The sequence below is a fragment of the Neolamprologus multifasciatus genome, chromosome 5 (genome assembly GCF_963576455.1).
Source record: "Neolamprologus multifasciatus chromosome 5, fNeoMul1.2, whole genome shotgun sequence".
In the NCBI taxonomy this organism is placed as follows: Eukaryota; Metazoa; Chordata; class Actinopteri; order Cichliformes; family Cichlidae; genus Neolamprologus; species Neolamprologus multifasciatus.
In genome coordinates, this window is record NC_140443.1 from 24305501 (window position 1) to 24323199 (window position 17699).

Genomic DNA, 17699 nt, shown 5'->3' on the forward strand with positions numbered 1-17699 from the left:
AAATTCAAACATGAAATTTAGGAGGAAGGTCTTCTTTAGTAAAAAAAAATAAAACAAAATCCAGAAGCATGAGTTTAATGTTACGTAAAAACTTGACTGACACTCATGTCGAACTGCAATTTAGGTTTTATCTCATTTATTCATTCCTTTGTGTCACAAACAGTCCCTGAATTCAAGACAAATGGCTTTTTATACACTTTGTGAAGTTCATTTTGTGTACATTTCCTATAAAACACATGATACTGTTATATACTTTCAATCTAAAAACGGTAGAAAACCACGGTGTGTCTTGCACTGTTGGACAAGTGTATCGAAAGAAGCAGCTCGCAGTCGGCCGGCACGCACACTTTTACACATCCACAAGCTCACCTGTGATTTAAATTCAGTACAGGAAGAAGAAAAGAAACATTCACAGAACTACAACAGGCTAGTTAGTTCTTCCCGGTCTCCCTTTCATACAAACATACATCCAATCAGGCAGACAGTTGCAGGGTATAGAAGGAAATTCATTTACTTAGTAAACACAAGATGAGCGGAAATTTGGGGCCACACTGTGTTTGTTTACAATTAAGAGGTAAGCTACAGGTATTACAGGGCGATGACCGGGCAGGATAGGTGGGTGGAGAAAGGACTTGCTACAGGAAGTTTTGAGTAACGGGCTAGATGTGTCTTCTAGCACCAAGTTTAATTTGAAATGATCAGAATGCTGAAGCTGATGCTCTGAAGGCCCATTCTTATTCCTAGGACATCATACATGCTTGATTGCAATGTAGGGCTAACGCTGAGAACCCAAAAGCACAATCTTCACCTAAACTTTACCAAGAACCTTTTGGTTTCCAAAGCTTTCAAATAGGACACAAACCACAGCCTTCTAAAGCAGATATTATTACTCTGTACAAGTTACACAAAGAACACCTTGTGTTTATGTCCGCATTGCCAGAACAACAGTATATGATACCCTGGGATGAGAACGCTTTGAAGGAAACAAGCCTATGGAACAAGAGTGTAAATTCCAGTAACAACACCATATTCAAATCTGGGTGTCCTAAAACAGAAAAGCAGCAAATTTGTTTTTATCTTAGTGTCCCTCAGTGGGGACACAAAAAAATCACAATGTCTTAATTATGTCACCGAAGGAGCTGATGTAGTACACATACTGTACATCCTGGACTCAGTGTTACTGGAGAAGAGTTTGACGTATGTTCTGATACTCTGGGCCACAGTCTTCATCTTCCCAGCCAGTCACTCCTGTTCTACAGACCAGGTGTACACACAGTGCTCATGTTTATCCCAGGGCACTTTTCATATATGGTTCATAGATCTGAACAGTCTTAAATACAGCCTAAACCCCCCTCCTTAGGGGCTCTATTAACACAAAAGGAAAAATGTAATATTCATGGTCCAATAAGAACAGCCACATTAAGCAGACTGAAAGAAAATGCCCATCTCTCGCCTCCCCTGTTCCTTAGGGCCTGGTCCAGCCTCTGCTACCTTTATTAAACATATTAGATTTTACACTAAAGCACAGGGATCCACTCCTTCAGACTGGTCAAAAGAGATGCACGATGAGAGTTGTTGAGGTTCCTGACAGGGCTGGCACACTGTAAACCTGATGGTGGGTGATTTCTGGTCAGAGTTCTCAAGTGTCAACCACGAGTCCGATCGGGTCGTGCTGAGGGCTCTCCAGAAGTGAGGAACTGTCAGGTGCAGCCGGGTGAGTGGGGTGGGACATGCCTGCACCTGAGCTGCAGCTCACACAACCCTGAGAGAGACAGCAAAGCATTAAACACACGGTCACAGGAAACGAAAACAAAAATGTTCACAGTGCGTGATTCCTGCCGATACCTGTGTGTCTATTTCCTGTGGGATGGCGTGCTGTTTGATCCATGGATGGACTTCAGCCAGCTCCTCTCTCTGCTCTTGGCTGAACCAGGGCTGGAGGGGCTGAAGCACTCGAAGCTTCTCCCTGTCCTCCGCCAAAACCTTGTTCTGGTCCCTGCGGGGAGAGAAAGCATGAGATGATAAAGGATGATGAAGAAAAGGTAAAGGGCATGAAGATGAACTGTCTCCCCCATGTGTGACAAAAGTGGTATTGCACAGGAGTGATTCTCACACCTGTGAGGGGCATATTTGTTTGGGTTTCTAAATAGTATGGCACGTCGACTGTCAATAGAAAATTGTACTTAGTAGTCAGTATAATCTTTTAATGATATAAGTTTGCATATGGTAGAATACTGCAATGTAATCATTTGTGTTTAGAAGTATATAGTTGGTGGCATATTGAAAGAATGCCTCATGCTAGGAGGTCTGTAACAACTTTGTGTACATTCCAGGGTGTTCTGGCATTCACCCCCACATCCTAGGAGCATGGGAAAGGTCGTACCTTGTTTTATTGTTTTACGGTAGGATTAACGTAGCTATGTCAGTTTTAGTGTAAGTGCCTTTTTTACATATAGATGAACTGTTGAATTTTCCAGACCAGCAGGTTAAGGGAAGTCGTTTATGGGGACACGCACACGCACACGCACACACTCCAATGTAAGGAACAAGCACCCACTTTGAGGGAATGCAAAGAAGTGACCTAAGTTTATCAGAATGGAAACGAACATGATCTTTTTGCTTTTAAAGGTGGATTAAAGAGATACCACTTCCTGCTAAACTGAAGGGATTCAGTGTAGAAAAGGCGGTTCATAGTCTCTGAGGCTGATTCATGCTGCTCTGTGGTATGCTTTTGGTTTACATCTTTTCACCCATTGCTTGTCTTCTTGTTTGTGCTTTTGTAAAAAAGTTAAATAATAATAAATAAAACATGTATAAGGCATAAGAAGTCCATCTAACTGGTATAAATATAAATAAGCACAGTACTGTGAAGACGGCTTTGGTGTTTATTGTACTCCCGGATTAGATAATATCATTACATAATCAAATCAGCAGGTAGCCCTTTTGCTGTACCATTTGGCTTTGAATAAGCGAAGCCATCAGACAAAAAGACTAAATACCTTGCCACATTAAACAAGGTGAGACATTTAGATAAGATGACAGTGTTTGAGAATCATGAAAAGGACTGTTATAAAGAACAAAAGAAACAACACTTGCACATGTTTTGACTTTATGAGCCTCATAAAAGCCTCACCTTTAACCTTACTGTGCTTAGTCAACTAGTGAGTATAATCCTCACTTTATATTGAAGATAAATGATTTGTACAAATCACAAAGCACCAGGGCCACTGTGAAAGCATCACGGGGGGGGGGGGGGGGGAGAAGCAATGCTGATATACACTGAACAGGCTGACATTATTTCTGGCCATGCTTGCATTAGTTACTTTTGCACCTCTGTTACTATAAAACAGAACGCATTTGCGATTGTAAATCAAACTTGAGAGCTCGATCGCAAATGGATTACACTGACTTCAAATGTGGCTCTAAAATGTGATTTGTGAATCCTAAAGCTTAGAAACATTTTTGAAAAGTAGGCGGGACCCACACTGAAAGATGTACTCTCTGTTGGCCAGACTCGATTGGAGGGACAGCTTGGAAATATCTACAGTTTATAAACGAGATGGGTAATGGGTTGAACAAATACACATTTCTGTTAATCTTTAACTGGAACTGGATTTACATTTTCATCAGAAAGTCATCTTGCATTAAAAATTGTTTAAAGAAAAAAAAAAAAAACTGAGCGCGGTGTTCAGAGTTTGCTCTGAAAATGACAAGAAAGACACAAAAGTAATTCCACACACAAATCTGTAATGCCAAAATAGCTTTTCTCAAGAATGTGTTTCCCTTTTATCCATTATTAATTAAGTGTATTGGTGTACCTGGTGTGGATCTGGTATGTCATCATGACACGCTCGGGCGTGTGCTGGATCATGCTCCACAGGGAGTTTTCCGACTGATTCTCAAAGGTGTGTTTGTGCTCTGCCAGGGTCTCCTGACTCTTACGAGCTTTGCGTGACGTGTCCGATGAATCGTTGCTGGCAAAGTATTTACTGCTGTTGCTGCTGCCTGTAACCCAGGGAAAAATTCATTCACATCCTTCCATCCTACTCTTAACTGAAAATGTTGTTCCTCTGTTTTGCATTTGCATGGCATTCTTTTACTTGTTTGCATCATGCAGCAAAATTTAGAAGCTTGGTGTACACGGACATTGGAAACTGAAAGTCAACAAAACTATAACAACTAGACTTATGCTTTACAAATATGGTACAAAAAAGGCAGTTTTTGCATGAATTGCATGCATGCATATTGCCTTTCTTACCAGTGTGTGAAGTAGAGGTTCCATTGGAGCCAGATCCAGACCCCAGTGAGCCTCCAGACTCCCCTGATCCAGACCCTGAGGCATTGGAGCCAGTCCCTGATCTGGCGTCCTCCTGAAGCAGTAAGTCAAGGAGCTCGCTGGATGTTGACTGGGCATCATGGTTGCCAGACTCTCCTGCGACATCACGCTAATCATAAAAAAGATGGTCAGAAATCAGTCAGCTATTTAGAGTGAGAAAACTATCAGACCTATACTCAACCCATACCTGTTATAAAAGGTGGTCGATTGACTCACCTCATTGGCATGTTGTTCATGGAGGCTCTCGGCGTGGTTGTGCCCGGTGCTGCTCTGCCCTTCACTCGGTTTGGGCAGTTCTTCCTGCAGCAGATTGAGCTGCAGTGGAGAACTTGAGCGAGAACTAGAGAACAAAGCTGTAGGCCCAGCCGCTTCCTCTTCTTCGCCGACAGAGGTACTCGCTCTGGGTGAGAAAAGTAAAAGGCCTGGGGATGTTTGAGAATGGGGACCAGGCTGGGCCTGGAACTGAGGCTGAGGGAAAGGTGCACTGACAGGGGCATACCCTGTCATAGTGATGGGTATTTGGGGAAGTATAGACTGAGCTGACTGTGGATAAATGGATGGGTAACCTGGGGTAAAAGTGGGGTAGTTGGGCAGGATGACAGCCATGACTGGAGCCATGAAAGAAGGGTTGAAGGTCTGTGTTGGAGCTATGGGTTGCAGGTTGTGAAAGTTTTGGGTATTCTGAACATTCTGAATGGTCTCCATTTGGATTTGCTGCATGCCTGGCAGGCTCTGAGTAGGTTGCATTATGTTGAAGTTGTAGCTGAGCTGGTCAGGAGGCTGGAGCCCTGTAGGAGCTGCTCCAGGCAGCTGTTGTGTCCTGGGTGATTGCTCCGGGCCAGGCTTCCCCATCACAGGAAAGAATGGCACCTGGACTGGAGATGTTTGGCTGCAGGGTGCTCCCACCTGGGGCTGGGAGGACTCTGAGGAGGGCCATGAGGAGTCAGGGACACAGCGAGCGGGTTCAGGAGGGGAGGCATAGCTGTCTGACGAACCCTGGGGTTTAGGACGCTTGTGTCTTGGCTTCCCTTTTCGAGAACGATTCCAACCTCCGGCACTCAGTGGACGCAGGTAGTCTCCTGCAGTGAATGTATAGAAATCATAGAACCTAATTAAAGTTGCACAAAAATTTGCACCAACACTTTGTCAGATTTCAAAACATCAGCTGCGTTGCTAAAGAAATATTCAACAAACCTGGGTGGTGGGAGTGAGCCAAAGAGCTGTTGTCCAGCTGCAGATATGAGCTATAAGGGCTCTGAAGGATGCGATGGCGGAATCGATCCACATATTCTTGCTCCTCCTTCTGGGTGTGAGCTGACAGCACCTCCTTGGTGAGACCAACAAACCTTCTTTCCTCTGCGGCAGGGCTCGGAGCTCGACGGACAGGGGTTGGGGCAGGATCAGCAGGCTCACTGCCCATCGGGGCATCCTCCAGTGCTGTGGCTTCTGACAGAAAAACATGGGGGGGCAGTGTCAAAAGAAAGCACTAAATGTTTCTCTGTGTGCAAAACTCCTGAGAGAGAAAAAAAGAAGAAAAAAGAAGCATCTGAGCAGGTCTCACTCATGATATAAGACTATGTTTATATACCTGACTCAGGCTGTGGCACGTGCACTATGGTACTGCTGTATGAACACTGGCTGGTGACCGAGACAACACTCATGGCTTTAGTAGACATGGTGATGTCTGTCAAAGGTGCCCCGACTACAGCTGGGGTTGGAGGGCTCACTGACACCTCAGTCTCCACCACGACTGCTGAAAAGTGAGAAAAAACAAACGCCAGGAGCAAAACGAGTTTATATGACAGAAACATTGCAGACTTTCACCCTAAAAGTAACAGAATGCTAAGCCATGTGCTGTGTGTGGGTTTATACCATCTGAACTCTCCTGACCTGTGTCAGTGGCTCCTGCAGGCTTGTCATCTTCTGAGGTAGAGGATGAGGAAGAAGAGGTAACCAAGGAATGAGATTCACTCTTCCGCTTGAGGGCTGGACCTGTACAGCTCTCTAAATATCTGGTTACACACAAGAAACGTGCGCAAACCAACAGGGAAAGCAGGAGTCAATATTATGACAAGGACTGAGTGCTGCAGAAAAAAAAAGTCATGTTTATCGGCACACACCTGATGATGTTATCCACACAGTTGATTTGCTGATAGGAGGGAATGTGTGTTTGTTTCCTGCTCGCTTTGTGCTCTCTGACCTCAGCATTGGAGGCTGCAGGGGGTAGAGGAGCTGGCAAAATAAACAGCCAACATTTAAAATATCTGCCAATTTTAAAAAACACATTTTAACTGTTTTGTACTCAGTGGATGTGAAACTGTGATACCTGTGACACGTTTTCCAAGGAAAGCAATTTTGTGGTTGGAATCCAGATAAGCCTGCGGGCCCCAACTCTTCACTCTGTTTACATCAGCACATATCTGCTGTAAAGTCATCTGGAAAACACAAACAGACGAACACAGCACCCAAAAAAGTGCATGATTAACCATGGCAATAGATAGTTAGGCAACTGCGTGACATGTGAATTCCTGGATGATGACCTCACTGTGATGTCTTACCGGTTCCCGGTGTGAGTCCTCCCATACGTTGCCATTGCTGTCACTTGAAGATGCAATGCTGATGTAGTGCTCGTGAGAGCCGTTGCTGCCTAAACTACCGTAACCACTGGAGCCATTGTTGTGAACGGGCTGTAAAGAAGAGACACAAAGAAGAACAGATTAATGCTGCTGTTTAACAGATTAAACAGATATTAATGCTTCTTTTTTCAGCCTGTGTACAGCAACCAAAAGCAAAAACCACACATACTACAACTCCAACCCATTTAGTATGAATAATTTTTTCCTTTTTCTGACAGGACTGAAACATGATCAGCTTTTATATGTTATTACACTGATACCAGCATGATACCAGCACCTTTGTTGCATTACAGCAACAAAGGATTTAAAGTGAGTGCTTTCTGGAATTCATTTATTCAGCAATGACATATTCACCTGTAGGAAAAGCTTATAGATCTTTGCCTGAAGATCTTTTATTTCCTCGTGAGTTACTGGAACAAACTCCTTTGCTTTAGCAGCAAACACATCCTCATTCAGAGGACTCCTGTAGGCAAAGGCAGTAAACAGAGTGATGTTATCTTTGTTACTGCGTCATTCATGTAATCGCACACCGTTTTCACAGAAACCCAGGGGGATTACATAACAGACACCAAACTCTACACCTCAGCACACATTTTTGTCGTCTTGGGGTTTCGATTTTATGCTTATGGAACCTACGTCCTGACTTTGTGGCGCCCGATGATGAAGGCCACCTTCCGGCTCCATGGGTTGATGAAGCTGGACCAGCTAGTGTCCAAGGTGATGTAGTCTCCATTCTGACAGCGCAGACGCACGGGAGAATGTTCAAATGGAGGCTGGCCCGCATGCTTCAAGACTAAGCAAGGCGTGAAGAATAAATAAATAAATAAAATGTATGACAAAAATATAGTCATGGTAAAAAGAAATTACTGTCAATTCTAAAGATTTGTATTAGGACATAATAATGAAAATATTATGATATTTAAACTGTTTCATTATTTATTTAGTACTAAAATAAGCCAAAACGCTGAAGCAGTGTGTTAAAAACTAAATATATCCCATGATTCAATAGCTTTTAGAGCCACCTTTAGCAGCAATAACTTGAAGTAATAATTTTCTGTATGATGTCAGAAACTTTATCAGTCTCTCAAATCCTTGTGGAGGAATTTTGACCCACTCCTCTTTCTAGTGTTGCTTCACTTCATTGAGGTTTGTGGTATTTGTTTATGTATGTATTAACCAAGGGAAAGCATTTCAGTCAGGTTGAGGTCTGGACAATTGCAACACACCGATTCTTTTCTTTTTCAGACAGGCTGTTGTAGTTTTTCTGCTTACACGTGCCCTCACAAATGACTGTAGAATACATTGCAGTCCATTAACTCCTCTGCATACCGAAGTGTCCAGGTCCTGTGGCTGCAACACAAGCTTAAGTGATCACCCCCACCCGGCCCCATTACCGTGCTTTACAGTTTGTATGAGGCATTTGTGCTGATATGCTCTGTTCATGCTGTCCAAACATGGCGTTATGGCCAAACACCTCAATTTTTGGTCTCATTTGTCCCAAGGAGTCCTGTGGTTTGTTCTATTCTGCGAACCTAAACTGTGCTACGTTGTTCTTTTTAGAGGGAAGAAGCATTCTCCTGGCAACCCAACTAAATAAGCCATACTTGTTCAGTCTTTTTCTAATTGTCCTGTCATGAACTTTAACATTTAAAATGCTAACTGAGGCCTGTGGAGTCTGGGAAGTTCACTCCTGGAAAGACTGGCAAATGTTTGCAATGTTTTCCACTTGAATGTGAATAGTATTTCACACTGCAGAATGATGGAATTCCAATTGCTTGGGAAAAGGCTAATAATCCTTCTTTAAAATCACTGCTGATGTCATTTCTCCTCTGCATCATGTTAACGGATATGTTAACACTCCAGACCACCAAACTGCCCAAATGTCTGCTTTCATAGAGCTGCTCACATTTGCTGATGATCACTTGATCAAGAGCAGCACCCTGGTTTCTACTTATTCTCTCAACTACAGTACTATGGAAGAAGTAAGAGCACTTAGTTTTTCAAACACTGCTTTTGCATTTTTCCCTAATTTTTGTTAATTATGACATAGTGTATTATTTAACTTGCTGTTGATCACCTCAGGTTGATCTTTGTCTAATAAATAAATACATTTTTATAATGTCATGAAAGGTAAAATCTTATAATTTCAAAGCGTGTGTAAATGCTTAGGATAAACACCTTGCTTTGGTTGATTAATTTACTACTACTAGCTATTTTATTATTTGTCTGGCATTTTGTACAGTATAATGAAAACAAGAATATCTATCTATTTAAATATACAATTTGAGTCAGCTCATTGAAATGCAGAGTTTTCTTATCAGCAGACTAAACTTTTGCACTCATCCTCCCCACAAACTCACCTTTCCGGTGCATGGCCAGCATGAGGGGGTGGTCCTCTGGGTGAATGCAAGTCAGCAACGACGTGCCTATCAGATCCTGAGGAAGGTATCCAAGCAAAGGCACGGCCCTGTGAACAGTCACCATAAAAATCTGCTCTTTTCATACACTGCCATTAATTTTCAAAGCTTGGGACTGGAAATTTGTGTGTATTGACCTGTCATCAACTTCCAGAAACACACAACCAGGGGAGTGTGTTGTGGTAAAGATGCGCTTGTCCATGGGAATCCGAGGTGCTGCATACACAAATCATATAAACACCAGTGCAAAACATGAATAAACAGGGGTTATAAGTTCATCAGAAATACCAGAAGAGTTTCTCAGAAAGTGTTTGGGGTTATTATTATTGTTAAAATTGCATTGACCTATCAGAGCATCAAAGCTGCATGTTAAAAGACAAACACGGTATCATACCTTCATATCCAGAGATGATGCGTTCAGCCAGTGCCAGGCAGCACGGCTCCTCCTCCTCCCCACTGCTCCCAGATCCCTGCACCTTCAGCTGGTAGGGTGTTATCCGAAATGGGTTGTAACGCATCTCACCCTCACGATCCTTCCCACCCCTAAAACACACAAAACACAATAATCAAATCTGAATTTATTGTGATCAAAGATGAAAACAGGAAACATTACCTGCACCAGTTTCAAACCCTAAAATAAAGATCTAATGAAAAATGAAAACAATTACTTCAAATTTCAATGATATCTATTGGTACAAGTTGATGACAGCTAATTTAATTCTTGTAAGAATGTGTGAAATGAATATTTTCTAGGGCTATGGAGGTACTTTCAGTCACAAGAGCTGATGGATAATCATGTTTGATTTGGCACACATTTTACACCAGAAGCCCCTCCTAACACAACCCTCATATTTATCCAGGCGTGTGTCTCCTCCTGGTCTCAGACTGGGAATCTTTTGCACATAAAATTAATGTGTTAACCACTACACCATGGAGCGAGCACAGTTTCTACAAACACATTCATTAAAAAGCATGTATTGATGGAATTTCTTATAGAGGAAGAGTTGACAATCAGAACGAAACTTCATTACACCCTGCAGGAAATTTTGTAACAGCTGCATAAGCTTGTAGAAGTTACACAATTCTAATAATAAAAAAACAACAATCATAATTTTAAAACCCTGAAATTATTGCAGTTTATAGTCTGGATACACAAGGGCAACATCAGATGTAGGGTTTAATGGAATCGAGCTCATATATTTTATTAAATGTGCATTAAAATTTTTTATTATTGTTTAAGGAATTAAGGGATATGAAGAAAAAAAAAAAAAAGTACTGACCTGATTCGGCAGAAGAAGGACTTGACCTGGGCACAATCGAACAAAACGCCAGCTACAGAGAAAAAGAAGCGAGAGAAGTCAGTTCGCCATATTCTCTTTCATTATTTCTGTTAAATACCCACTGAGACACTAGCATGTGCAAACTAACTTAAAAAACAAAAACAAAACTGTGCTGTCCCTGTGCCGTATTTTATTTATTTAATCTAAATAAATAAATAAAATACAGCACCTGTGTGCGAGTTGCTCCAAGGTGGCAAATGGGGTTGCGCAGTGTGTGAATAGAAGACGTTGACATCTTGGTGGAAGAGCAGCTCCACAAATTTGGCGGACTCCAGAAACTTCCTCTTGCAGCACAGGATGCTGGGAGCCTGCTCAGACGCGTAGAGGACGCGGCCGCTGGCCAGGGAGAAAACAACCACGAAGGAATCCTACAAACAGGTAAAGAGATGTACGCACCCAGAAAAACATGCACAAGCAAGCAAAGTCACAGACACACACAAAAGCAATAAACACACATACACTCACACACCCGCTCAGGAGTGAGGCAAAATAAATGTACATATGCATGTGTATTTGCATCTTTACGACTGCCTCAAAACAGGATTTCAGAACAGCTCTAAACAAATGCTTAGTGGGTCCTATGACATCTTCAGTGATGCATTAAAAAAGGGACAATAACATCAGAACCTGTGACCTGTGCATCTAAGTTTGATGTGCATACCGTATTTTTAAGGGTGTGTTCTGAGGTGACTCTCTCCAGCTCTTCTAGGGTGCAAACAGTGGCATTTCTCCGCTCGTCCTGCCCATTTTGCATGAGCAGTTTATAGTATTCACTATTAGCTACAGGTGACAAACCAAGGCACACAAACAGTATCAGTATTTGGAGAAAAATAAATAGTGTTTTCTTAAGATTCTACATGGACTCTTCTGTATTTAGTCAGGTTACCTTGCACTTGTTTGACACAGTTGAGCGCGTAATGTAAGGCCTCCACAGTGCTGGCTTTGCTGCGGCTGCGTTTGTCTGATGGAAGCCTCTTTTTCATCTCAGCCACTGCATTCATCACCTCTCTGTGGTCCTGCCCTTTGCCAGCCTCTGCATGCTCGCTGCTACATATGCACAGAAACAGCATAAAAAGATAAGTATTTCTCACAGTTACTTAAGTAGTTAAGATTCACTCTGTCGGACATAGTTAGCATTTTTGTCACCATTATACCAGGAATAGATCATAGCACAGATGCAGAACTTCAGGATCAGCTGGTAAAAAGCATCTTTCCAGTTTATTTTGGGAAACTCTGGCTTGTTTTCTTCTATGCCAAAATTTTTGCAACGCTGCAAGAAAGTTAAAACCCTGGCTGTTGTCACAGTGTGCTGTACTCCACTTGTCAGAGCCACATGCTAACAGTGTAGCAATAGTAATAGATAAAAAGCTCTCACATGCTGTTGTGGATTTTTACAGAAATTAGGGTCAGAAAGGCACCAGAGAAAGTCCCCAAAAAAGGCTAAATGGTGAGAGCACATGGAGTTAAATACCTCTTAGCTGAAACTGAGGTGGATCCCGAAGCACTCCCAGGGCTGTGATTGGTTGATGAACACAGGTCGTGTGAACCACTCGCCATTTCTTCATCTTCCTGTCCCACCTCTCCACCTGAAACTCCACTTTCTTCACCCCCAAGGTGCTTGGACGTTTCCCTGCCGTTCTGCTTCCCAGACAACTCCTGCTCCACCTCTCCACCGTTCGCTGTGGCTGACGGCAATGTAGGCTCCTCCCCATGTAGTCTGCTGTCACCTCCTGGCATCACCACACTTTGGTCACACATCAATTATTTTTCTTTCCAGTTACAATAGTCGGTAAGTGTCTTCATATGTTCAACCAAAGGGAATGGGTTCCATGTGGTAACAATGAATTGACTTTCATTCAGTCAGTGCTGAATGTTGGATGAAGTGGTCTGTTTTTTCCACTGCAAACAGAAGAAAATAAACAAAAAGCCTGAGTTTAGTTATTATTGCATAGAAGGCATATGGAACAAATTTCCCACGTGTGGGACTAATCAAGTTTTATGTTATGCCAGAGGCAAGATTTAGGAAAATCAGTACAGGTAGTAGGGCTGTGCGATATGACCAAAATCCCATATCCCAATATAAGAAGTCTATCGTCCCGATAACGATATAAATCACAGAAATTTAACATTTTCTTTAAATTCTGTGAATCTCGGGCAGCTCGACTTGCGGGAAGTGTTTCCAGCTGCGCGTCATGTAGCTGGAGTCGAGTGTTTTAACCAATGCATGAAACTATACATTTTTAGACATAAGTTGTAATGGCCGCCGTTTTCTTTGTGAGTATTTATTACACGGCGTGCTGCCGGGAAAAGCCTGTTCTAACGTTTGAGTCTAAGGTTTATTTTTTAGCACCTGGCGGCTCTTTTTTACTTCTCATCCATAAATAATCTGCTCTTTCAAGTGATTCAGTTTATTTTGAAAAGTCTCAACAGGATCTTGAGCTTTATTGTGAGAGGTTTATGTGGAACATAAACAAGCGGACACGCGATTGCTGTTACCGTCGTTGTTGCTAACCACAACGCATAAAAACAGGCTCTTGTCCGTCCGTAGTGTGGTTATATAAAATATAAGAGAAAGAGAGAACTTTACGAAATTAATATAGCCACTACAGTGACCATCAAAACGATGAAAAATATTGCCGTAAACAGTTTATTTTGCGACACCACGAAACAAACGATAGCGTAAAATGAAACGATAGACGTTTTTATATCGTACTACCTGTTAGGGCTGTTCGTTATATGGAACAGCCCTAACAGGTAGTACAACAGAAACACTTAACTTTATGAAAGCAGCTGTCTCTCAGTTAGGGCTGGGCTATATCATACCGTTCACGGTAATACCGGTGTAATGTTGGGCAACGATAAGAAAATGAAATATCGGGATAGAATATGGGTAAAACGCGCATGCGCAGTGCCTTTGTTTACATACGCACATGGCGGCGATGCAGAATGAGAAGCGTGAAAGTGGATCATTAACAGAAACAGATGAACCAGAATTGTTTTGTAAAAATGCTGCAACTTCAGTGGTGTGGAACTGGTTTAGCTTTCATCTGTCAGATACACAACAAAGCATTATTTTTGGTAGCGCATGCTAGTGGGCCGTCATTATTACCGTGTTTTTTGGAAAACACGGCACACTTAAAATCAATCCTTTAATTTTTCTGAAAATCGACAGTGCCCCTTGTAATCCCGTGTGCCTTATGTATGAATTCTGGTTGTGTTTACTGACCTCGAAACGATTTTATGTGGTACACGGCGCTCAAAAATCTGTCAAATGTTTCAGTACGACTTTGCTAAGCTACGAACCTGCACCGCTTGATGGATTGTCGGAGCATTACAGCTATCGTAGGCAGGCGCCTCGCGGAGTGATACATACTGTGCTTCAACATAATATTACCGTACTGTGTGTGTATAACCTCTTTTTAGGTTTTGTGGATATTATACATGGTTATGCTGAGGATATGTTTGCCAATTTCCACTGGAAATGCCTTTTGGTTAAACTGTCAGCAAGGAATTTGCATTTGCACTGTTAATTTTTTATAGAACTTTAATGCACTTAAAAAAGCTGCTTGTTTAAGTGCAAATACATTGATGTTTTTTTTTGTTTTTGCACTAATAAAGTTGAGGAGTTGTAAAGTATTTTGTCTAGTTTCAATTATATCGTCAGTTATATCATTATTGCAAATTTTCAAATGTATATCGTGATAAATATTTTTGGTCATATCACCCTGCTCTACTCTCAGTTGTATAGACTCTCAATAAACACGTCCATCGATGTCTCATCAGGCAAGACGTGATAACATTTTTACCAAAGTAAAATAAACGCCAAATATATAAGTTTTCCAAGTTCACTTAGTTTTTTATTTTCAAAAGTCTTGTTGTTATTTTCTTTTTGGTACATGTTTTTTTCCACATCTAGTTTCAGTTTGTAGCTTAGTTTAAGTAAACTGTAGTAAACTTAATCTCATTTATGAGGAGCCAACTCTAAAACTGTATCTTACAACTTACAAATTGAAAACGTTCATGTTTAAACAGCGAAACGAAAGCGTTATTGTTGCAGATCTCAGCTGGCTTGGTCTCCGACCACCAATGACACTGAGGATCCTGTTCTTGCATTACTCCCACAAACACGTCCTTGTGTTAGTATTTCATTTCAGATTTAGCCAGTGAAAACATATTTTTAATAAAGTGTTGTGCAGTGACAGATCTTTTCTCTTACATTTTTCAATAGCACTTCTTGTTAAAGTGTGACTTTTTGGAAAAACTTTAACACTTCTGTAGGTAATCATTAAGTCAACCTACCTAATAAGCAACTGCTCATACTCCTATAGACAGATCATGCATGACACCTTAAAGGCCAATGCAATCTGGAAACAGATAATCTTCAGCATGGCAAAATTCACGGTTGGCAATCATGAAAGTTGGGAATCTCGCCAGTGAACCTTTTCTCAAATAAGTGGCAAAATGTCTTTCCAAAGATATTAACAGCATATGCAGAGAATCATCCAGAGTTGGAATCCCCATCCACCTCACATTCAATTTCTCTGCTTGTAGGATCATCCAATAATAAGCAAGTTGCTTTAAAGGGAGGGTTTCCTCCAATGAGAGGTAAAACAGCATGAGTCAAGGAGAATAAATTGAGGGCCTGAGGATTATGGTGAATTACAAATTTTAGAAAGCTACTACTAGCCTACAGTCCTAGAATAAAAATATAGAGCTAGAAATATATTCACATGTCCACTTTAAACTTGGGGCATGGGTGATGTGCCAAAGGCTTTAAAATTGGAAGCAAACACTTGTCTTCTTTTGAAAGTATGAACATGTCATTGCCAAACATAAACAAGTAAAAATGTTCTGTGCAAATGTGAACAAACACAATGTTATTTAATACTACTCAGCTGTCTGGCCATAAAACTGACTCACTGCGTTCTGACTCTCTCCCAGCATCCGTGATTTATGCACATCTCATCCATCAATACTGCCAAGACCAGGTAAGGCTCTGCCAGATATAATAATGTGATACTGGGTTACATAATAGCTGTTACTAATTATGCATTTACATTTTTTGCAATCCCTGCAAATGCAGGTTTTTTTTAAAAAATCAAACACTGTGATTCTATAGGCTGTTTTATCCAATACTTTCATCAGAGTCATCAGAGGAAATCGCTTGTCTTCCAGCCATCTTGGGCGAGTTTTTTCTCTATGGTATTGGTATAATTAAACAAACTCCAGCTGCCACCACATCCATATGGCACTGAGACTAGACACTGAGAATAAAGACAGAGGGACAGAAACTGAGAAGCAAAAGCAGGAGGGAGTGAAAATACCCTGCATCGTTCATCAGGTCGTCATTGGAGGATTACATAACCGATTTGCTCAATTCAGAATGCATAAAACATTATGCTATTGAGATATTATACATCTACTGACATGCACAACACACACGCGTGATTGTAGTTGCATACATAGGATGCTGTGGTCCTTTCTCACTTATGCAGCACAACAACACACTTGACCTAGGCTGTTGCTCTGTACTTGAACCTGCATGCACACTGCAACACAGCTCAACACCATCACAGACTGCTTCCAGAAGTCACCTAAAAAGCTAAGATAAGCTATTGCACAAGCAAAACTGAAACTCAACATTATTACCTGCTTTACAGGCTTTTAAAAAAAAAAAAAAAAAAAAATTGTTAACGTTCAGCAGAAGCCTACAACTTACTCCCCCTCACCATATGAACCCAGTGACCCAAGTAAGTCCAGAGGCCACCTCACAATGCTTGAAGGAGTGACAGCAACTCCACTCCGGTGGAAGCTATAGCACCACACCTGACTTGCCACTGGGCAGCTTCTAGTTTCAGTGAAGTCCCCTACCCAGAGTTATTACATAGCGCTTTATCTATCAAGACCTCTCATATACATTTTTAAAATTTCTATTTTATTTTTATTTAGTTCTTTTTCAATTAATTCCCATTAGTTTATTTTCAGTTTGTTTGGGTTTTTTGTGTGTGCCAGGTTTAGCTGGGTTGCTGTAATATACTGGGTATTTATCAGGGGCAATATCCGCAGTGTGTATAAAACCTGCACTGTCTGTGGAAGTATCAGAAAGGTTCAGACAGTAAAATACAAACACGGCATTTAGTGAGGGCAATTAACTCACACTCATGTAATCATGCCAATCTCAATAATCATATGCACCCATGCCTCATCATGCCTGCTGTGTAAGCACATCTGGACAAAGCGAAAAAGCTAAAACTTAATGTACTTTAGTGTTAAGACCTTTTAACCGCCGTAAGAGTTCGGGTTGCTTGGTGAAAACAGCGCCCCCTACAGTAACTGGATACGAAGGTCGCAATAACGCAATAAACTGATAGCCTGTAAGCTACTATTAGCAAGTATAATAGGTTGCTTTTTAAGTAATGCACCGTATGCAAATCTGAGCAACAAAAGCTTTAGTTTGTTACCAACTTGCCAGCCAACACAGCGCAACCCGTGAGCTCCAGCCCCCTGACTTACGGCAGACGTTATACAGCTAACATGAGCAACACACACTGCTTACAGTCAAGTCAGCATTCACTCCTTGGAGAAGCAAAAACCCCAAAACCACAATAATACACATTCGCAACGACTTTATAGCACACAAAAAAGGCAATGATTCAATTTCACATGTTTACATCCACTGTTGTGTATAGCTGAAGCCGTGCGTCAGGTGGTTAGCTAGTTTATCGAGAAAGCTAACTCACCAATGACGCCCCCAATTTTTCGTCTTTTGTTGGAATATTTACCTTTCCCGCTCCACGCGTGTCTTGGCTCAAGATTAAAAAGTTACGAGTCTCCTTAATTGATCACCGGACTGCATCAGAAATTATTTTGTTTCAGTTATATCTCAGTCACGTAGCTACGTCGTCATCCATCCCAGAGCGGTGGACACATTTGTGCAACGTGAGCCCGGCATAGCAAAACCACGCCCACT

At 41.6% G+C, this 17699-nt stretch overlaps 1 protein-coding gene across 5 annotated transcripts; it reads right to left on the minus strand.

Annotated features, from left to right (window-relative positions):
* Positions 1 to 108: 108 nt before the first annotated feature.
* Positions 109 to 17665, minus strand: per3 (period circadian clock 3). Of its 5 annotated transcripts, XM_085159297.1 has the most exons (23): positions 17512 to 17659; positions 15650 to 15725; positions 12201 to 12628; positions 11616 to 11776; positions 11391 to 11509; positions 10899 to 11097; positions 10670 to 10721; positions 9784 to 9932; positions 9527 to 9605; positions 9333 to 9439; positions 7609 to 7765; positions 7327 to 7435; positions 6895 to 7023; positions 6663 to 6771; positions 6457 to 6568; positions 6209 to 6348; positions 5925 to 6089; positions 5531 to 5782; positions 4553 to 5415; positions 4259 to 4445; positions 3819 to 4005; positions 1846 to 1996; positions 109 to 1762 (listed from the first exon to the last, which is right to left on the minus strand). In XM_085159297.1, the coding sequence occupies exons 3-23, from the start codon at positions 12485 to 12487 to the stop codon at positions 1640 to 1642; spliced, it is 3837 nt and encodes a 1278-aa protein (XP_085015423.1). In that variant the 5' UTR covers positions 12488 to 12628; positions 15650 to 15725; positions 17512 to 17659; the 3' UTR covers positions 109 to 1639. The 5 variants fall into 5 exon arrangements, with proteins under 5 accessions (XP_085015423.1, XP_085015426.1, XP_085015425.1 ...); XM_085159300.1 differs by lacking the exon at positions 15650 to 15725 and having other exon boundaries at positions 5925 to 6086; positions 6227 to 6348; positions 17512 to 17665; XM_085159299.1 differs by lacking the exon at positions 15650 to 15725 and having other exon boundaries at positions 6227 to 6348; positions 17512 to 17665.
* Between the last annotated feature and the right edge of the window lie 34 nt (positions 17666 to 17699).

Coding starts and splice junctions, on each gene's coding strand:
- per3 (XM_085159296.1), bottom strand. CDS start 12,487: ATGTGTGACCAAAGTGTGGTGATGCCAGGAGGTGACAGCAGACTACAT. Junction 9,933..10,669: donor TCCTTCTTCTGCCGAATCAG/GTCAGTACTTTT, acceptor TGTGTGTTTTAG/GGGTGGGAAGGATCGTGAGG. Junction 6,090..6,208: donor AGGTCAGGAGAGTTCAGATG/GTATAAACCCAC, acceptor CTCACTTTTCAG/CAGTCGTGGTGGAGACTGAG.